Raw genomic sequence first — 20,778 nt, forward strand, 5'->3', positions numbered from 1 at the left:
TGGCGAATCGGGAAGCCCTGGACCTCTCCCAGGATCCGTGTGGGGGCTGCTCTTGGTTCAGGGCTGGAGCAAAGCAGCTCCTGGAGGAGCAGCACCTCGATATCAGCGAGTTATCCACTGGCCCTGCTTTCTGGCCAGGGGAGTCACCATCCCTGGAGGGATTTAACAGACGTGCAGATGTGACTCCTGGGGACCTGGTTCAGTGGTGGCCTTGGCAGAGCAGTTGGACCTGATGATCTTGGAGGTCTTTTCCGACCTGAAGGGTTCTATGGGGATGCAACAAGTCCCTAACGCTGGAGCTGCCCCACCAGCACTTGTACAAAGTTCAAATAAAGCCCCAGGGTGCCTCATTTGAATACAATTTACTGTTGCTAATGATGCTGATGGTTATTTCCCCAAGCTAGGAAATATTTGGCCCCAAAACGGGCTCCTGGATGCAATTCCAGCCGAGCAATCTGTATTGCCGGAGCTGATGGAAGCAATTTGCAACCCATTAGCAGAGATCGGCTGTGAAGATATTTCACACATCACTCAGCCCAGGTTGGGCATGGAATTTTTCCCCTTTCCTTGGAATTTTTTTGGCGCGGGTGGGGTGGCAGAGAGGGGCTGTGGGGCTGGACACCAGGCCAGCCTTGCAAACCCTCAACGGGGTGAGCACAGCCCCGTGGCACCAGCAGCTTTGCCACGAGCCACACTGGTGACCTCTTAATTAAATATCACACCTTAAATGCACGAATAGAGCCCGGGATGGCAGGGCCAGTCACCCCCTGGTGCCCCAGGACAGGACACAGAGGTGCCCGAGCACCCCCAGCACCCTCAGGGCTTGATAGAACTAAATTGCCTTCTGGACGGCAGCGGGTGCAGATAAAGAAGCGATTTGCAGGCCAGGGCTGCCTCCACGGAGGGAGCAGCAGCAGGGCACAGCCCCAAAAAAGCAGGGAAAAGCATCTCTTTCCCAATCCTTGCAAACCCAGCCTTGCCCTGGGGATGCTCTTCCCAGAAGCAGGACGGGCGATGGTTTCGGTAAGCGGGGTGTGGTGGGACAAAACGCTGCTGGGAAGGTGAGAAAGGAGCCCCCCAGGGCTTGAGTTTTCCCTTGGCCCAAGCTCCCGAGGTGCTCCCGAGGCTCCCCTGGTGCCTGCCTGTCTGCTGGAGCCCGCTGGGAGCCTCTGCTCTGCAGCACCTTCCCTTAATTACTTTTTGCCGCGCTAATTGGATCTGAGGGGAGCCCTGACTGCTGAATCCGCGCCCGTGAGCACCCATTCTGTACGGCAGGATTCACCCACCCCACATCCATCACAGGGGTCCCAACCCACTCCCCCCTCGGTGTCCTGCTGCCCCCAGTTATCACCTGGAGCCAACTGTTACCTCCTCACCCATCCCACGGCCCTCAGCTGGTTCCGCTGCCTCTCCCGGCAGGAATTAACACAACCCTCACGTGGTTTCCCCAAAAAATAACGCGGAAATGCTCCCAGTCCCCCACGCTCCACTCCACTCCGAGGATGCAGCTGCTTTCTCCCTGGCCGGGGGCCAGAGGCAGGGGAAGTTTCCTGCGGCCTCTCGCCTCCTCCCCGGTGCCTGCAGGAAAGAATCCTGGCGTTTTGGGGCCCCAAACAGCTCCCTGAGACCCCCAGGAAACACCTTCTCCCCTCCGAGGTGGCTCAGGGATGCAGAAGAGCCTCTTCCCTGGGGTTTCCCGTGCACTGGAAATCAAGGACTCACAAGAACATCCACGTGCATCCATCCGCTCGGGCCTGAAACCCCATCCCTCCCCGTGCCTACCCGGTGGATTTACTGCCAAGAAAACCTCTGCAGAGAGCGACTCCTCATCTGGAAGAAGAGAAGGAGGGGGGGAACAACCCCTTCCTAAAGGTCCTTATCCCTTATCCCTCTCCAGGCTCTGTCGGGAGCGCTGATGGAGGGGCAGCTCTGGGCAGGCCGGGCAAGGAGCGGTGCTGGAGCGACTGCAGAGCGGGGTGGGAAGGCAAAGGCAGGGCTGGTGCCAAATGGAATCGCTCACTCCCCTCTCCCGACCTCGCAGCCACGTCCCCAAGCACTGGCAGGGTCACTGGCAGGGTCGTCCCTGTGCCCAGCGAGGGGGAAATTGTCCCTGTTTTCCATTTTTATCCCCCCTGGATATCCCTGAGCAGGTCCCACTGCAAAACCCCCCGGGTTCCTGCTCAGGCAGGGGGGAGGATGCACCAGAAAAGGACCCACCCGAGTGTGCCCAAGCCCTGAGTGGGGACAGGGTGAGTGTGCCTGCCCCTGCCGTGTCCCAAGCTGCCCACACTCCCGCTGGCCGCGGTTCAGGCGGGGACAGCGCGCTGGGAAGGCACCCCCTGGGCAGGGACACAGCTTGCCACGGCAAGCCTGGGGTCTGGCTGTCCCTTCTCAACCAACATCGCTCCGGTGAAGGACGTCGAGACATCCTTTTCCATTTGACTGCAGCCACCTCACTGGGAGCGGTGGGCGGGCGCCTCTGCAGCCTCCGCTGCCGCGGGGGGCTGTGACGGGGTCTGGGCTGGGGTGAGGAGGGCACCCCAACTCCCCGGGGCGGTCACGGGGTGCAGCTGGAGGGGGGAGAAGGGTGGGAGATGTGCTGGCACCGGGGGGGGGAAGCTGGGCAGGGCTGTGCAACCTCTGCCCCGGGGAGGAGCAGAGCACCCCGCACCCAGTGCCTCCCGCCCCGGGAGCGCCCCAGGGAACATAGAATGAGGATGCTGGGAAAGGGGAGGCACATCCTGAGTGGGGCAGGAGCCCAGAGCCCCCGGGGAGGGTCTGTCCCTGTCGTGACAGGCATCGTGACAGGGACCACGCCAGCAGAGCAGGGCTGAGCACAGCGAGGCACCCCGAGCAGGTGGCCAGAAAGGGCTGGAAGGTGCTCGCCATCCACCCCCTCCGAAAAAAGGACCAACCCGAGGGTGTCCAGGGACCTGCCCCAGGGCCGGGGCCACCACGGGTGAAGCCTGGAGGGCGGGAGAGGTCGTGGCCGGGGAGAGACGGGTCAGGCCCGCATGGGGGGACCGGGAGGGGGGGCTCCGGCAGAGCGAGGCAGCTCTGGAGCATCACTGGCAGGCGCTGGGGGATGGGAGCGGCACACGCACACACACACATTACCCACATGCACACGGCAGCAGCACCAACAGCCCCTGCCAGAGCCTGCAATCGCTGGAGCGCCCCGCTCCTGCGCCTCTCCCTCCTCCTCCTCCTCCTCCTCCTCCTCCACCACCACCTCCTCCTTCTCCTCCTCCTCCTCCTCCTCCTCGCTGCCCACCGGCCTGCGGCACCTCTCCGCGGCCTCCGGCCCCACCAGCGCACAGACAATGACTTCATGCGGATTATGCATCTGAAGAAATCACCAGCTCCCAGATAGCCACAGGGGGAGGTATCCATGTGTTTGGCAGGGAAGCAGCCTCCTGCTCGCCTCCCTTCTCCTCCTCTCCCCTCCTCGCAGCCGGCAGCTGCCTCCTCTCCGGCGATGGTCGCCCGCGGTCCCCCCGCGCGGTGCTGAGCGAGGCCCCGGCGCATCCCCCGCTCCCACGCTTGCACCAAGGTACCGCCGAGGCTATTTTTATTTTCCCCCCCACAACCCCCCGGCTTCTTTTCCGGTTCACCCGCCGCTGCCGGGCTCGGTGCCTCGGCACCCTCCGTGCCCGCACGTCTCCCGCTCCCGTTTTCCCAAGCCGGCGGCGAGAGGCTCATCCCAAATCCCGGCCCCTCCACCCCCTCCATCGCAGCGGCAGCGCAGCCAGCCCAGCTCCGGCCACGGCCGCCGGCCCCGCTCCCAGGTTTGCAGCCCCCGATTCCTTCATCTGTTTTGTCGATGCGACGGTGCCATTTGGGGGGAGGCGGAGGGGGGAGCGGGGAGAGAGAGAGGGGCGCGGGGGGTGGGGGTGGAGGGGCGGGTGGGAGGGGAAGGGGGAGATGAGGTGGGGGCTGGAGGGGCAGCCCGGTCCTGCTGTGGGATGGGGAGGGCAGAGAGGAGGTGGGATGGGAGGGGGGGAATGCGAGAGGCTGCATGCAAATAAATACATATACACGCGTGTGTGTGTGTGTGTTTCCATGTGCCTGCGTGGGCTGGGGGGCAGAGCAGGGCACGGCAAAGCCTTGCCCCACGCGGGGGGGGGGCTGCCCCCTTGCCCCGGGTGGGCGCCGTGGCCCCCCCGAGCACCCACTGGGCTCCCTTTCCCGGCAGAGTGGCCACCCCGGGGCGCTGGCACGGACCATGATGGACCTGAAAGTGGACGAGGAGGAGGTGGACAGCGGGCAACCGGTGAGCATCCAGGCCTTCGCCAGCAGCTCCACCCTGCACGGGCTCTCGCACATCTTCTCGTACGAGCGGCTCTCGCTGAAGCGCGTGGTGTGGGCTCTGTGCTTCCTGGGCTCCCTGGCCCTGCTCGCCCTGGTCTGCACCAACCGCATCCAGTACTATTTCCTGTACCCCCACGTCACCAAGCTGGACGAGGTGGCGGCCACCAGGCTCACCTTCCCCGCCGTCACCTTCTGCAACCTCAACGAGTTCCGCTTCAGCCGGGTCACCAAGAACGACCTGTACCACGCCGGGGAGCTGCTGGCCCTGCTCAACAACAGGTGGGTGCAGGTGCTGGGAGGTGACAGGGCAGGCAGGTCACCGAGTGTGGCCCCAGCCATCACACCGGGCCGGTCCCACCCTGAACCCAGGGTGCAGCACGTGCAGCGGGGCCTGGGCTGTCCTGGGATGACTCTGGGGGCTGATCCATCACACCTGGCTCCAGTGCCACATCCTGGGTGCCATCACACCAGGCTCCAGCACTACGTCCTGGGTGCCATCACACCTGGCTCCAGCGCCACGTCCTGGGTGCCATCACACCTGGCTCCAGCACCACGTCCTGGGTGTCATCACACCTGGCTCCAGTGCCATGTCCTGGGTGTCATCACACCTGGCTCCAGTGCCATGTCCTGGGTGTCTGGCAGGCTGGGGATGGCAGCTGGTGAAGCCACCAAGCATCACCCACGCCCTGGGAGGGGAGATTGGTGCCATTCCCCGGGGCTCTGGGGGGGAAGGCCTCTCAGGAGAGCCCCTCGCCCACCCTCCCCAGCCTGTCCCCACGGCTGCAGGGGCTGCCAAGCCGCTGCCACGAGCCTGGTGCCGATACCAAGGGGCTTCACTGCTTCCCCCTCTCGTGCCCCAGGGAGGGGTTTGCAGCCATCACACCAGGGATGAGACCCTGCACACTCAGCACATGTCACACCTCTCCAGGATGCCACCAAAGGGCGGGTGGCTGCGTGGCCTCAGCCAGGGCTGGTGCTGCGGGACCGGCTCTGGGGCAGGTGGGATGGGTTTGGGACGGGTTTGGGATGTGGCCACTGCCCAGCTTCTCCTCCTGTCACCTCTGACGTGCCCCTGGGCCGCTCTGTGCTGCTGGCTGCTCTGGGAACGCCACGCACAGAGCGGGGCCGTGCCCAGTCCCCGCCGGAGTCGGGGCAGACGCAGCTCCGGTGAATCCCAGACGGCTTTTGCCAGCGGGAACCAACCCCCCCCAGCCAGGCCTGAGCCTCCCCCTGCTCTCTCCCCCCCAAGATACGAGATCCCAGACATCCAGACGGCCGACGAGAAGCAGCTGGAAATCCTGCAGGACAAGGCGAACTTCCGCAACTTCAAGCCCAAACCTTTCAACATGCTGGAGTTTTACGACCGGGCCGGCCACGACATCCGGGAGATGCTGCTGTCCTGCTTCTTCCGTGGGGAGCAGTGCACCCCTGAAGACTTCAAAGTGGTGAGTGCCCCCCTCCATGGGCCTTTCCCCCCCACGCCCAGGAGGGTGTTTTGTCCACCTGTAGCCGCTCCTGCCTCCTTCCAGCCGGGAAAGGACCGGCAGCGTCTTCCCTCGCCGTGTTTCGGAGGTCCGGGCTGTCACCAGGAGCACGTGCTGCTCCCTGTGGCCTCACGGGGTGTTCCCACGCGGGCAGAGCTGCCCGGGATGGCCTGGGCTCTGCGGGGCGTGGCTGTGGGGGAGGAGGCACCGGTGGAAAAGCAGGAAGAAAGAATGTGGATGGCCGGCAGGGAGCCGGGGGAGCCCCGCGATCCCTCGGGAACGCGGGTCCCCGGTGGCACGGGCTGTGCCCTGACACTGAGGTTGGGAGCACAATGACGCCTTTATCTCCCTGCCTGCCTCTTCCCTGGCCAGCTGGGAACGAGACAGTGCCGGCTCTTCGGGGGCTGCCTCATCCTCTGGGCAGCCAGGGTGGCTGTGCCCTCTCCTCTGCGGGTTCGTGGTGTGTCTGCGCTGCTCGGGGTCCCCGTCCTGGCCACCAGCCCGGGGATGTCCCGCTCGTGTCCCCCTCGCCGAGCGCGGTCGGGCGTCTGCGGAGCCGCCGCCGGGTCCCGGCCCCATTCCGGTGGTTTGAGCGCCCTGCGTGGAATTCCCGCTCGGAGCAGGTCCCTCCTGTCGGCCGTGGGTTTGTTAAATGGAGGCAAAGCACAGCCCCGAGGGGGCTGGACCCCCTCCAGCAGGGCCGGGGATCAGGGCCAGCTCCTGCCCGTGCGTGGCCACCGTCCCCTCCCGACCCCGGGCTCTTCCCGAGGCACAGCCGCGTTTCCTGCGCCGAAACCTCCCCCAGGGACCCTCATCCCAGCTCCCCACCTTCCCCTGTCGGGCTCCCAACCCCCTGCCGGGCTCCAAACCCCCTGCCAGGCTCCCAACCCCTGCAAGGCTCCCAACCCCTGCCAGGCTCCCAACCCCAGCCTCCCCTCCAGCCGGCAGAAGCCGAGCGGGCTCACAGCTGGTTTGTTATTCCTGCCTGGATTATTCCTCGCGAGCAGGTTGGGATGATTTAATGGATTTGATTAGAGAAAGCTGGCTCTGTGCTACATCTCCGTTGCTCTCTGGATTCCCCTGGCAGCCTGGCACGGGCAGGGCTGGGCCTGGTGGTGCTGCCCGTGCACGGGGCTCGGTTCCCTGCGCGGGGGTCCCGCTGCCCCAGAAGCTTTTAGGGGGGTTGTTTGTGAATTCCTGCGGCCTCCCTGCTCCCTCCTCTGGGCTGGCACTGGGCTGAGCCAGGCTTGGGGTCTGGTGGCACCTCTCAGGGCTGCTGGGCGCCAGAACCTGCTGATGCACCACCAGCCCAGGGCACCCCAGTGTCTCATTCCCCTCCGCGTTTTGGGATCCCCCTCGCACTGCCCGGGGATGCTTTTGGAGCCCCTCCTGCCCCTCCCCTCTCACTGATCCAGAGGGCATGGACAGGGAACTCGCCAGGGAGGGTTTGGGGGCTGCCCAGATGCCACAGCCTGGGGGGAGCTGCCTGAACACAGGCAGGGACCTGTTGGTCCCCTCCCTGCTCCTGCCCCTTCTGCAGCCCTTTTAACTTCGGTGCTGGGGCCAGTTGGGGGATTGGACCCTCTAAGAAGCCCCAGGGGGAATATTTGCCCACCCCAGCTCTGTCCTGACCCTTCACAGCCCCTCCAGCACCGGGGAGGTGTCTGGTGTCCCCCAAAGCTGCAGCCAGGAGGACGCACAGGGGGGTGCAGTGATCTCCACCCCCCAGCCCCAAAATCCCTGCACGACTCTAAAACCTGGAGGGGCAAACATGAGGCCAAGGGGCAAGTCCTGACCCCTCTCAGGACACGGGCTGAGATGTCCCCTTGACCAGGACTGTGGCCAGAGCCTCACACCTGCAGGGATGGGGCAGGCAGGGGACAGACACCCAGTTCCCTTCTGTGGGGTGGGACAGGCAGGGACAGACAGTTCCCCTTCGCTGGGAAGGGGGACTCACCCTCACCGTGTCGAGGCTGTGCTCCCTGGCCCTCATTAGCAGCACAGATCAGTGTTTCACACTTGCTGCTTCATTATTTATGAGCTGGAGGCCTCTCTCCTCTGCAGGCTCCCAGCTCGCTCTTCCTCTCCCTCCCCGCGCCGGGAAGTTCCCCTGGAGCTCATCCCCCTGGATCTGAGCCTCATCCCCCTGGATCTGAGCCTCATCCCCCTGGATCTGAGCCTCACCCAGCAGGGGAAAGGCCTCAGAGCCCCAGCTCTGGGCTCCAAACCCCACGAGTTTTCTCTTCATCCCAGGGAAAGAGGAGAAACCCAGAGGATGAGCTCCCTCTCCCTGCCCTGCTATGACCCGTTGTGTGGGAAAAAAAAAGCTCAGGGAGGTGCCCTGTGCTGGTGAAGCCCCTTTTTGGGGGTTGCTGGGCCAGGTGGGACACGAGCAGCTGTGCCTGGCGAGGTGCAATGTGCACCTGCAGCTTTTCCTTCTCACACCCCGTGAGCTCATCCCGTCCCAGTTCCCCGTGCCCCTCCTGCCCCGGGGAGCGTGCACGGGACGGGCTGGAGGAGCTGCAGAGGATTAAAACACCTCTGGACCGTTTCCATGAGGCTCCAGGGCTGAGCTGGCACTGGGGAGAATCGAGGTTGACGTGGAGATCATGCCGCTGCCTCTTGCATTGGATTCTGCATCCTCGGCCCTGGGAACGCCCGGAGGGGGAGCGAGGGCAGCGAGCAGGAAGGGTCTGCAGCAGTCCCAGCAAATCCCAACCTCCTCTCCTCAGCCCTCCCATCCCTGGGGCAATGCAGGAGCTGCTGTGATGGGGAATGGATCTGCCAACACGAGCCCCACTGCTCCCTGCTGAGCCTCCCCACCTCCCTTCTCCCCCTGCTGCGCCTTGGTGAGCCCCACCGGGCACCACCAGCTCCTGCTGCGCCCCTCAGACCCTCCCAAACCCCGGCACGTGCCCCCTGCGCCCCCAAACCCTCCCTGCACCCCCGAGCTCCCTGCTCAGCCCACCCCTCTCCAGCCAGGGGGGTGTTGGGGGCTCAGCTCGTGCCATCCCAGGAACTTCTGTCCCTGAAACAGAACCCACGAGCCAGAACAGAACAGAACAGACCAGACCAGAACCAAACCTGCTGGGGTGTCCTGCAGCACCCGTGGGAGCTCAGAGGGACAGGCTGCCGCTCTCGGGGTGCCCAGCCAGGGGATGGTGCCGGTGCCCCGCTCTGCCCCACAGCATCCAGGCTCCCACCCCCCTCCGGGGGACCCCCCAATCCAGCCCCCAGCCCCCCGTGGCCCCGCCCGGCCCCGTGGCTGTCACAAGGCCGGGAGCCCCCCGTGGCGAGCGGAGCTCCCCCGCGGCGCAGCGTTAGTGGATAATCACGGAGCCGGAGCGAGGAGCATCTCCAACGCAGCTGGAGAGACCAGGCACGGGAGTTACTGATACCCAGACATTTCCTGGAGCTTTTGGCAGTTAATAAACAAACCGCATGGGTCCATCTGGCTCCGGAAAAACAACTTGGGGACAGCGTGTGGGCGGCAGGGACGGCCACCGGCCCCGCTGTGGGGACAGGTCCCCAGCGCCATCCCAGCATCCAGCCCTTCCCTCCACGGTCCCAGAAGGAGCCAGAGCGTTTACAAATTCTGTAAGACAATCCGAGTGATTTATGTAAATCACTTTCTGAAGCTGCACACGGGCTCCTAAATAACTTATAAGCGCTGGAAAGCGCTCGCCCGGATGGATCCGTTCCCTCGGAGCGGGGATTCACCTCAGGCGTCCTCACCTGCACCCCCCGGGCTCAGCCCCCACATCAGGCTGTCTCCTGGGCTGAGCAGCAGCAGAGTGTGACCCCAGAGGTTGCGTCATTTTCCAGGCGAGCGGAGCAAACCCAGCGGGGCTGCCCGGGGCGAGTTAATCGGAGGTGACGGAGCAGCGCGCGGGACCGTTTGCCGGCGGTGACTCGGCTCTCCCGGGAAGGGCAGCGGGTCAGGAGCGCCCCCGACTCCGTTGGCTCATCCTCAGCTCGGAGGTTTTCCAGGATTGCCGAAGCAAATCATCCAGAAAACAGCAGTGAGCGGCTCAGCCCCCCCCCCGCGCGCGGAGCAGGGACGGCGACACCGCTCCTCGGCTGCCTCCCCACCCCACCCAGGGCTTCCCCAGGCACCAGGATTTGGGATCAAAGCGGGGCCTTTGCTCACCCCACACTGATGGGAACGTGGAGGCAGGAACTCCTGCTGGAAGCCAGTTGCATCTCCCGTTTCCCCCTGCAGCGGGGCAGGGACGCTGCGGTGCTGGCGCTGCGAGGGAGCTGAGCCCACCACAACCTCGGACAAAACCGGGGAGAGGAGGGTCAGGAAGGAGCAGGATGAGGGCACCGGTGCTGGGCACGGCACAGCGAGAGGCTGGCACGTGCCTGTGCCTCACCACCACCTCATTAGAGCCCTGAGCGGAGCAGGTGAATCATCCATCGAACCTCTGAGCAGCGCTGGGAGGAGGGAAGGAGGGAGGCACACCCAGAGGGGTCACACACACACCCCCCCCCAAAGCTCTGGGCACACCCAGAGGGGTCTCACACACACACAGCCCTTGGCACACCCAGAGGGGTCTCACACACACACACACACAGCCCTTGGCACACCCAGAGGGTCCCGTCCTGCCCTGCCAGAGTCACCGCACACACCCAGAGGTGCCACGCCAAGTGCTTGGAGCGGCTCAGCTGCCCCTCAGGCCACTCCCGCTCCTCTTGCCATGCCTTTGCACATAAAGGCTCATTAACAAATGAATTATTAATGATTATTAATAAGCTGTAATGGCATTTGTGGCTGCCGGAAGAGATGAAGAGGCTTTCCAGGGGTATCCGGCTGCAGCGGAGGCGAGGATGTCACAGCTGAGGGTGGTGTGTGAGGGCGTGTCCCAAAGGATCCACAGGCTGGAAGTGCAGCCCTGGATGGCACCAGCATGTGGGGGGTTCCAAATTGCTCCCCCTCGGTGTTTATCCCAGCCCCAGGCTGAGCACAGCGAGGAGCTGTCTGGAGATTCCAAAGGATCTGCCCAGGAACTTCCCGGTGCCATTTTCCCCTCTCCGCCCCTGATGTCAAGTGGGGAGAAGCTGGGGCAGAGGGCGCAGGTTCCCCAAGCCTGTGGAGCCACAGATCTCCCCGGGGAGCCCAGGAAATGAACTGTCTCGTGGCCTTTTGCCTCGGTTTAATTTCTCTGGCTGTTTACAGACACCTCTGGTTTACTGCCTGTGGAGCTTGGCCTGGGCTCTCTGCAATCCCTGCTACAGCCGGGGCTCCAGGAGCTCCTCACCAGCTCTTACTTATTTATACATCCCCCACAGCTGGATATTATAGCCAATTCTTCTTGTTTTGGTTTGGTTTTGGGGTTTTTTTTGTTGTTGTTTGGAGGGTTTGGTGCGTTTGCATCCCAGGGACGGAGCTGGGCCAGGGTGTTCCCACCCGCCCTCTGGATTTGCCACCCCCTGCTCCTCGTTCGCCCAGCAGCAAAGGGACAGGGGACATCCATCCAGGGGCTGCCACATGCCAGGGCTGTGATCCTCCCCTGCCTGGAGCAGACTGGGTTTGAGAAGCGTGAAGCGGAGCCGGAGCGAGGGGAAACACCAGGCCGGAATTCCGTGTTCGTTCCGCCCTCCGATCAAACCACCGGCTCGGATCCGCCTGCACGGGGCTGGCTGAGCCCTGAGGCTGTGGAGGATGGCAGGAAAAAACTGCGACCTGCTCCCGGGTGACTCGTGACACGGAGAGGCGTCGGGATAAAACGGCCGCGGGGATAATCCCATCCGCCCGGGAATCGGCGGCATCCCGGAGTCCTGGTGACCCCTCCGTGGCACAAAGGGACAGAGCCAGAGGGTAAATGAGCTCTCAGCAGAACAAACTGGTTCAATTACAGGAGCGTAAATAGATGCCGGCGAGGAGGAGGAGGAGGAGGAGGAGGCAGCTGCGGGGCCGTCCCGGTGGATCATGGACAAGGGCCCGGATCCGGGGTGGATCCACATCCCACGGAGCTGCTGGGGGTCCTGGCAGAGCCCCCCCCACCGGGATCCTGAGGTTGAAGGTGGTCCCAGTGCTCAGGACAGCAGGGCCGGCCGGGGAGCGCTCACCCAGGGGAGCTTGGAAGGATTAATGGAGTTTAAATGGAAGCGTTTGGAGAGGAGATAAGGCTCATCTGATAGGAAATCATATGGAACAACGGGAGCCAGGGAGGCCCCGGCTCCGTAATGAAGTCCACTTAGTGCATTACTCACCATAATGTGCTTTTTATTAAAGTCTTGGGCTGCAGGGGCTGAGTCTGCATCCAGGGCAGGATGGCACAGGGACCTTGGAACAGGATGGCACAGGGGCAGGATGGCACAGGGACCTTGGAACAGGATGGCACAGGGACCTTGGAGCAGGATGGCACAGGGACAGGATGGCACAGGGGCCTGGAGCAGGGTGACACAGGAACCTGGAGCAGGATGGCACAGGGACAGGATGGCACAGGGGCCTGGAGCAGGGTGACACAGGAACCTGGAGCAGGATGGCACAGGGACAGGATGGCACAGGGGCCTGGAGCAGGGTGACACAGGAACCTGGAGCAGGATGGCACAGGGACAGGATGGCACAGGGACCTTGGAGCAGGATGGCACAGGGGCCTTGAAGCACCTGCCCCCGCCACCAAAAGCAGCCGGGAAGCGCTCCGTGCCGGCCCAAAAAGACACCTTGTGTTTCCTGTTTCCCACCCCCTCCTTGATCCAGGGACGCAGCTCCCTCATCCCGCAGCGCCGCGGCATCAGCAGTCCCCACGGCCGGGGCCGGCGGGCCCGCAGGGACGGGGTGGAGAGGAGGCGGAGGTGGGGAATAATACAGAGGAAAAACTCCTTTTTAATCGTCAATTTTTCTGCATTAGAATGTGACATGCTAATCCACTGTGAAGCGTCTAATCTGGGGGGATAAAGGGCTGGATAACACAAGCTGCGCCCGGCTTGGCCGGCGGAGCGAGCGCAGGCAAGGTGGCAGCATCTGATAAGGGGAGCGGGATTAGTCCCGGCAGGGATCCCGGGCAATCCCACCTCGCTCGGCTGCCCCTGCCCTGCCCCTCGCCAGGGTACGGGCGGGATGTGCATCCCGGGAGCCTTCCCAGAGGCGGCTCATCCCGCCCGGAGCGGCGGTGGCATCGCCGCAGGTGCCTCCACCACCATCTTGGCGGCTCCGGGAGCTGCAGAGCACATCCACGGGCCAGAGCACGTGGGAAAACCACGCTCTTTGTCCCTTTCCATCCGCGCGCCCGGCTGTGTGGTGGGAGCGGGGACAGCCTGGCTTAGGGGGGCCCCTCTGCCCCAAATATCCATCCCCCACCCGCTGCTCCGGGACGTCTCATCCCTGCCCACCAGCCAGCCCGACCCCCGGGCACCCGCAGGGCCGTGGCGGGCAGCTCGGGCGCTCTTTGGCAGGGCCGGGCAGTGCCCGTCACGGAGCAGAGCGGGCTCAGCTCCCCCGGGGCTCGCAGACCCGGGATAACAGAGCGCGCAATGTTGTTTTCTCCTCGCCTCCTCGGGGATTGGTTTATCTCTATGAATAACTCCATCCCGGCTTTGATCTCCTCTGCCATTAAAGCGTGACAGGCTGTGAAATGTGCTGTTGCTGCCGTCAAATCCCCCTCCCGCTCATCATCCCCCCCCCTCCTCCTCCGCCGCCTCCGTGCTGCTCCCCCGCTCCGGGGAACCTCCTTTCCCGGGCCCGGGAGGGGATGCGGAGCAGGGAGCGGGGCCGGACCGCCCCGGGGCAGCGGCCAAACGCTGCGCTGGAGCCGGGAAAAACCCATCCCTCTCCCCAATCCCTCTCCCCAATCCCTCTCCCCCCTCTCTGCGGCAGGAGGAGCATCCCCGGGGCCCGGCGGAGGGTCGGGCGTGGCGGCCCCGTCCCCGCGCGAGCCGCCACGGGGGCTGATGTCACGGCTAATTATAACATCCCCCGTCCCTCGCCCCCGCCAAAGCTTTACCTGAGAGAGGGTAAAAATAACTCCCGGCGAGGGAGGAGCTGGAACGAGCCCAAAGACTCCTCCAGATATCTCCCAAACTCGCACAAACCGGGACGGCACCCCCCTTGCCTGCGGCGTGGGGACACGGCCGCGCTTTGTCCCCGGCTGCGGGGTCAGGACGCGCTCCCCTTGGCGCCGGTGCCGGCTGGGAGTGTCGCCGGTCACCTTCATCCCTCTCGGGTGTCGGGGATGGGACAGGTGGTGTAACCAGAGCCGGGCCCAGCTCGTCCCGTCCCCCCCGCCCCGGCGCTCCCCGTGAGCTGTTTAAGCAGAGCGAGGCAGGTTAATGGCCCCAGTCGATGATGGAACGTTTTCATTACAGCATATCTCTCTCTCCCTCTCTCCCTCTCTCTCCCTGCTGCAATCGCTCCCAAGAAGACACATTAAACCTCCTGGTGCCAAGGGGTGGGATCAGCCCCTCGCTCACACCAGCAGGGGCTGGACAGCAGCACTGGCCAGTCCGTGCCCTGAGAGGGCTGAAACAAACCCCCTCAGCCTGCGATTCCATCTCCCTTCTCCTCCCCCTCCTGCAGCCGTGGCAGAGAAACTCTGTCCCAGAGCTGGGGAGCTCCAGAAACCCCACCCCAGCTTCCACCTGCTCCTCCCTGCCAAGAGCATCCTCCTGCTCTGCTCGGTGTGGGATCAGCCCAGCTCGCTCCTGCAGGGCTGAGCCAGCCCAGGGATCCCATTCCCCACCCCAGGAGAATCCCTGATGCCCTCAGAGCCCAGCCCTGCCCTTGGGGCAGCTGCAGCTCATCCCCACCCAAGGGTTGTGACCTGGCCCCCATGTCCTGGTGGCTCCCAGCCACCCAATCCTCCTCCCTGGCCCCCTTTCCCGGGAGGAGTTTCCAGCTCAGACTCTCAGAGTTGCTCCCAGAAGGGCTGACCTTGCTCTCAGCTCGATGAAATTTCATCCTGTGGCTCTGGCGCTCGTCCCCAAGGTCACCCAACCCTTCCTCCCAGGTCCCCCAGCTTTGTGGGATCTGGCAGCATCCCTCCTACAGAAGGGCCCTATTGGGAATATGGGGCTTAGGGAGCCCCAGGAAGGGGCTGTCACACCCTCAGTCACCCCTGGCAGGGTCCCCATGTGTGTCCTGCCCATTCTACCACCGTCACCAGCTCAGGAATGGCAGATAACTGTGCTGGTACCAGACCAGAGCTGTGCCCAGCTCCTGACTGATTTGTTCACCCAGTTTGTTGTGTCCACCTGCGCTGGGATGTGCTCAGGGCCTGAGACCTCGTGGTGTGTGCAGGGAAGGAGGTGCAGCAGCCAAACTGGGGGTTTGGGGTGAGTTTATCCCACCAGAACCTCCTGTGCAGCCCCTGCACCTCCCAGCGCTGCTGGATTTCGATGCTCCCCTTCCCCCTGGGCCGGCGCTGGCGGCTGCAGGGCCAGGCTGGGGCTGGAGGTGGTTCTGTGGTCTCTGGATGCTTTTACGGAGTGCTGAGTGCAGGAGAACAGCAAACCACGAGCAGGGGCTGCGCTGCTGCAGGGAGGAGACACCGGAGCTCCCAGCAGCCAGCCCGGATAGCGGCTCCATCCCAGCACCCTGCACCAGGGGTGCTCCTCAGGACCCCCATCCTGGCCACTGCCTCCATCCCAGCACCCTGCACCAGGGATGCTCTCCAGGATTCCCAGCCCAGCTGGTGGAGAAGCACAAGGCCTGGATGCCATTCCCCGAGGGAAGCGGTGGCTCCCCATGCCCAGCTGGGATCCGAAGCACAACCCGGCCCTGGTTGGGCTCTGCAGGAGGAGTCACGGCTGGAACAGCACCCAAACACTGCCAAAACCATCCCTGCTTGGAGGAGGACGGCCCTGACACCGCTTGGAATGTCGGATTTGCTGGATGTTCCCGGCACAGGAGGAAGATGAGCCCACAGGGACAGGCCCTGCCCGGGCAGGACGAGCACCCTTGGGGACCCCTCCATCCTTCTGCCCTCCGGGCACCACCGAGGCGGGCTCTGCAGCAGCACAATGTCACAGGCATTTCGGGAAAACCTCTGGCTCCTGCTGCCCTGAGGAGGAGCTCCCAGAGCCCGGCATATGGCAGCTCCAGAGACAGCCTGGGAGCCAGCGGGGAGGACTGGCTGGAGCTGCCACTCGAGCTGCCAGGGCCGAGCCACGCAGGGAGGGTGGAGGACACGGCGTGGGGACACAGCACAGTGGGGACCTGCCCACCCCCCCGTGTTCCCCGGGCCTGACACCCTTCAGGCAGCACCAGGAGCTCCCAAGGTGCTCCTGGGGCCGGTGGTGCCGCTGCTCCGTCCTGGCAGCCGCAGGCGGCCGGTCCCGGGGGACGTGGGGAGCCCGCAGAACCGCCCCTCGCTCCTCCTCCCCTGCTCCTGCTCCTCTTATACCCTCCTCTCTCCGTCCCCTCTGAGCATCCCTCTGCTCCTCTCCCTCACTCCCGCTCGCCTCTCACTGCTTTTCCCTTCTCCATTTCTCCTCCCTGAACTTGCCCCCTTTGTTCTCCCTCCTTCCCTGCCCCTCTCACCCACACCCCGAGGAACTGCCCGAACTCTGAAGACCCCCAGGCCGTGGCTGGACAGGGGCCAGGACCCTGAGAGGCTGCATCAGGGCCCCCCAGAGCGGACAATGCCTCTCCAGATATTCTGCACCATCTCCTTCTCCAGCGAGGAAGGGCCAGAAGACACCACAGCACCCGGGGAGGGGGAAGACGGAGCAGACGAGTTCCTGTACGGGCAGGAGGAGGACGAAGAGGAGGAGGAGGAGGAGGAGGAGGAGGCAGAGGAGGGGGCGAGGGCAGCCACGGGCTTGGTGGCCTTTGCCAGCAGCTGCACCTTGCACGGGCTGAGCCACATCTTCGTGGAGGGCAGCCTGGGCGCCCGGCAGGCTCTCTGGGCTCTGGCCTTCCTGCTCTCCCTCTCCGCCTTCCTCTACCAGGTGGCCGACCGCATCGCCTACTACCTGGAGTACCACCACGTCACGCTGCTCAGCGAGGAGGAGAGCCCCGAGATGACCTTCCCCGCCGTCACCTTCTGCAACATCAACCGCGTGCGGGTCTCGCAGCTCAGCCGCCAGGACCTGCTCTACCTGGCCCCGCTGGTCGACTACGAGCCCGGCAGGGAGCTGGGCTTCACCCCGGCCCGGTCCGGCCCCTGGGAGGAGTGGGGGGGGGAGGAGGAGGAGGAGGACGAGCCCCTCAATCTGTTGGGGTTTTTTAACCGCACTTGCCACCAGCTGGAGGACATGCTGCTCAGCTGCCGCTACCGCGGCCGGCGCTGCGGCCCCGCTGACTTCGCGCCGGTGAGTAGCCCCGGGGCGGCCCCGGCAGGCACCATGTGGGACCAGGCTGGGACCAGGCACGGAGGGGGATGCTGCCCTTGGAGCTGATATTTCAGCCCTGGAGCTGGGATGGCTCAGGACACGGAGAGCGGCCCCGGGGGCACCCCTGTCCTGGTGGCATCACTGCCCGTGGGGCACCGAGTGGTCTGAGCCCGCTAACCTCGTGTGCCCCTCGCTGCAGCTGAGGTGAGAGCTGGAAGGGCCGAGGAAGGATGGGGGGCTCTGGAATCCCATCCAGCCTTGTCCCCTGCAGGGATGGAGGAGGGTTTGGAGGAGGCGCCGGCGCAGGTGGAGGGCTGAGTGTCCCACCTCGGGGTGCTGGGGCTGCCCTGGGCTCTGTGGGGCTGAGGCGCTGCAGATCTGCTGTGTCCCCTCCGAGTCCATCCCTGAGCCTGGCTGGAACGTCTCCTCCTCCACCTGGGCCAAGACAAGCAGCTCCAACACCGAGAGGTCCGGTGGGTCAGGAGCCTGGGCTGGACTGTGCCCAGGCTGGACTGTGCCCAGGCTGGGCATGGCTGTGTCCTGGGGCTGGTGACACCCTCCTGGCTCCGTGCTGTGGCTCCACAGAGGGGCCTCGGCCTCAGCCCCGTGTCCTGTCCCGCAGGTCTTCACCCGCTATGGGAAGTGCTACACCTTCAACGCGGGGCAGGACGGGAAGCCCCGGCTCATCACCATGAAGGGGGGCACTGGCAACGGCCTGGAGATCATGCTGGACATTCAGCAGGACGAGTATCTGCCAGTGTGGGGGGAAACAGGTAACCCACAGCCCCAGCAGGTCACCTGGGGTGCTCCCCAGCCCACAGGTCCACCTCCCTGAGGCTCCCTCCTCTTCCCTCCTTCCATTTCTCATCACCACAGGTCCTTTCTCTCCCTCTCCCTTTCCCTCCTTGTCTTTGCTCTTCGCCATGGCAACTCCCCATGGTTTAGACACTCAGCCATCCCTTGTTTATAAATAGAGGCAAACACCTCCCTGCCACACTCCAGGAGAGGAGCAGGAGGGTCAGGGGCGGAGGGGGCAAGGACGTGGTGCAGCAAACAGGTGGACAGATGGATGGACACGTGGGGGAATGAACTGGCCCAGGGGGAGGGGGGGAGGCAGAAGTTTTGGTGCCCAGCTCATCCTGCCCTCTCTCTGCCGCAGACGAGACCTCGTTCGAAGCCGGGATCAAGGTGCAGATCCACAGCCAGGACGAGCCCCCCCTGATCGACCAGCTGGGCTTCGGGGTGGCCCCCGGCTTCCAGACCTTCGTGTCCTGCCAGGAGCAGCGGGTAGGGCCTGGGGGGGTCTGGGGTTCTCCCTCCCGAGGCGGAGCCTCCTCCCCGTGTCCCCTGCTGGGCTGAGAGGGGACCCAGCCCTGGGGTCCGACGCCACGAGGGTCCGTCCCCTCACCACACTGGAGGTCTGGGGGGGCTTCTCTCTCCTCACTCCTGGCTTCTGCCCCACCACCAGCTCATCTACCTTCCCCCTCCCTGGGGCGACTGCAAGGCCGTGGCGGGCGACCTGGAGTTCTACGACACCTACAGCATCACGGCGTGTCGGATCGACTGCGAGACGCGGTACCTGGTGGAGAACTGCAACTGCCGCATGGTCCACATGCCAGGTGAGCCCCTGGCCAGGGCCATTACTACCTTCTCAGCCCGCTGGGGGTTCCCCCAGCCTGGAAAACCCGCTCTGTGTCCCCGCAGGCGACGCCCCTTATTGCACCCCAGAGCAGTACAAGGAGTGCGCGGACCCCGCCCTAGGTGAGGCTGCCCGGCCCCCACGGGCACGGAGCTGGGGGGGGGGGGGTGTTGGGCGTCCCCAGCTCTCCACGGCCCTCTCTCCCCGCCCAGATTTCCTGGTGGAGAAGGACAACGAGTACTGCATCTGTGAGATGCCCTGCAACATGACCCGCTACGGCAAAGAGCTCTCCATGGTCAAGATCCCCAGCAAGGCCTCGGCCAAGTACCTGGCCAAGAAGTACAACAAGTCGGAGCAGTACATCGGGTAACACGCCGTGGCCGTGGCAGAGGGGTGGCATCCGTTGCCTCCACCCCCGAGCCTCAGCCCGGTGCCACTTGTGTCCTGCACAGGGAGAACATCCTGGTGCTGGACATCTTCTTCGAAGCCCTGAACTACGAGACGATCGAGCAGAAGAAGGCCTACGAGGTGGCGGGTTTGCTGGGTGAGTGATGGGGGCTGATGTGGCCTCAAATTGGTCCCCTCACCACGGCCCCTGTCCCCGAGGCACTGGGGTGTGCCGATGGTGTGGGTGCGAAGCCGCTGCCAGGGCCGGGCACCGCGGCGAGTTCTGCCCTTTCCCCACTCCCTCTGCTGCCAGGAGCCACCCTGATGGCTTCCCTCTCCCCCACAGGTGACATTGGGGGGCAGATGGGGCTGTTCATCGGGGCCAGCATCCTCACAGTGCTGGAGCTGTTCGACTACGCCTACGAGGTGAGCGTCTCCCCCGCACCCCGCCCCGCCGAGGGGCCCGGATCGCCCCGGGGCACCGTGTGGGACATGGGGAAAGGGCCCCCCTCGAGCCTCAGGGCACTGAAATGTGGTCCCCGGCAGGTGATCAAGCACCGGCTGTGCCGGAGGGGCAAGTGCCGCAAGAACCACAAGAGGAACAACACGGACAAGGGCGTCGCGCTGAGCATGGACGACGTGAAGCGCCACGTGAGTGTTGGGGGACACCACGGGGGCTGCTGGGCCCGCCTGTGGTTAGGGGGCTGTCCGGGAGGTGCCCCTGGGTGGGGGGGTCACGGTTTTGGGGCTGAGAGGTGCCAGCTCGAGGAGCACTTGGGAAAGGAGCAGAGGGACCAGGGGTGATGCGGGGAGCTGGGACTCGGTCTGCGTGGGGATTTGGGTGAAGACAGTGGCCCCAGCGTCCTGTTCAACCCACAGAACCCCTGTGAAAGCATACGGGGGCACCCGGCAGGGATGACGTACGCAGCCAACATCCTACCTCACCACCCGGCCCGGGGCACCTTCGAGGACTTCACCTGCTGACCGACCGCCTGGATGTACAGCCTGAGCTACCAAAGCCCCCGCGCGGGCAGAGCCGCCCTCCTCCCCTCTGCCAGCGCCGGCGGAGGGACACACCGTGGGGGCCCCCCCCCCCGCCCCTCGGCACGGAGGGACACGGACACGAGCCACGGCCTCGCATTTCGGGGCAGGCAGCCGGGTTTTTGGGGCGACGCCCCCCGCGCCCGCCCCGCTCGCTCAGAGACTCCAGGGCGCTCCGGCCCGGCGGGGGTGACACACACGCACAGGGGCCGGGGCAGGGCCAGCCCCGGCTCCCCCCACCCTCTCCAACCCCTTCCCCCCGGCTCCCCTCGGCCTTTTTAACGACGAACCCAGAAGCCAAGAAGAAGCAGCCGTTGGGCCGCAGTCTCCATCCACAGCCCTGTCCGTCTGTTCCATCGTCGTCTCCATGCCCATCCCGCTCCCGGCGCCTCGCCCGCCGCTTGCTGGGACCCCCCCCACCACCATTCCCGGATCGTGGAGGGGCCCCAAGGCGTGGCTGGGGGTCCCTGGAGAGCCTCGGTGTCCCCCCAGGACCGGCTGCCCACCCCGGGTGCTCCACGAGCACCACCACGAGCGGCATCTCCCCCTGTCCGGATCATCCTTCTCGGCCAACCTGCCCCGGGATTGGCCTCCAACAGCAGCTGCCCCGGGGATTTTTGGGGTGTCTGGGGCCTTGCT

At 64.9% G+C, this 20,778-nt stretch overlaps 1 protein-coding gene across 2 annotated transcripts; it reads left to right on the plus strand.

The window, feature by feature from the left end:
- Positions 1 to 3,476: 3,476 nt before the first annotated feature.
- ASIC1 (acid sensing ion channel subunit 1) lies at positions 3,477 to 20,142 on the plus strand. 2 transcript variants are annotated; one of them, XM_027907106.1, is made up of 12 exons: positions 3,477 to 3,553; positions 4,196 to 4,590; positions 5,561 to 5,756; positions 17,695 to 17,845; positions 18,232 to 18,359; positions 18,541 to 18,691; positions 18,777 to 18,833; positions 18,924 to 19,077; positions 19,164 to 19,255; positions 19,445 to 19,524; positions 19,645 to 19,749; positions 19,978 to 20,142. In XM_027907106.1, exons 2-12 carry the CDS (start codon positions 4,226 to 4,228, stop codon positions 20,080 to 20,082), a joined length of 1,584 nt encoding a protein of 527 aa, XP_027762907.1. In that variant the 5' UTR covers positions 3,477 to 3,553; positions 4,196 to 4,225; the 3' UTR covers positions 20,083 to 20,142. The 2 variants fall into 2 exon arrangements, with proteins under 2 accessions (XP_027762907.1, XP_027762906.1); XM_027907105.1 differs by lacking the exons at positions 3,477 to 3,553; positions 4,196 to 4,590; positions 5,561 to 5,756 and adding an exon at positions 16,259 to 17,051.
- The last annotated feature ends 636 nt before the right edge of the window (positions 20,143 to 20,778 follow it).

Source organism: Empidonax traillii, unplaced genomic scaffold (assembly GCF_003031625.1).
Source record: "Empidonax traillii isolate 1590-97213 ecotype Southwest subspecies unplaced genomic scaffold, ASM303162v1 scaffold1401:size261456, whole genome shotgun sequence".
Taxonomy (NCBI): domain Eukaryota; kingdom Metazoa; phylum Chordata; class Aves; order Passeriformes; family Tyrannidae; genus Empidonax; species Empidonax traillii.

Excerpts from the sequence above, each read along its gene's own strand:
- ASIC1 (XM_027907105.1), top strand. The coding sequence starts at position 16,380 with ATGCCTCTCCAGATATTCTGCACCATCTCCTTCTCCAGCGAGGAAGGG. Across the intron at positions 17,846-18,231 it reads GCCAGTGTGGGGGGAAACAG|ACGAGACCTCGTTCGAAGCC; the intron begins GTAACCCACAGC and ends TCTCTGCCGCAG. Across the intron at positions 18,692-18,776 it reads CCGCATGGTCCACATGCCAG|GCGACGCCCCTTATTGCACC; the intron begins GTGAGCCCCTGG and ends GTGTCCCCGCAG.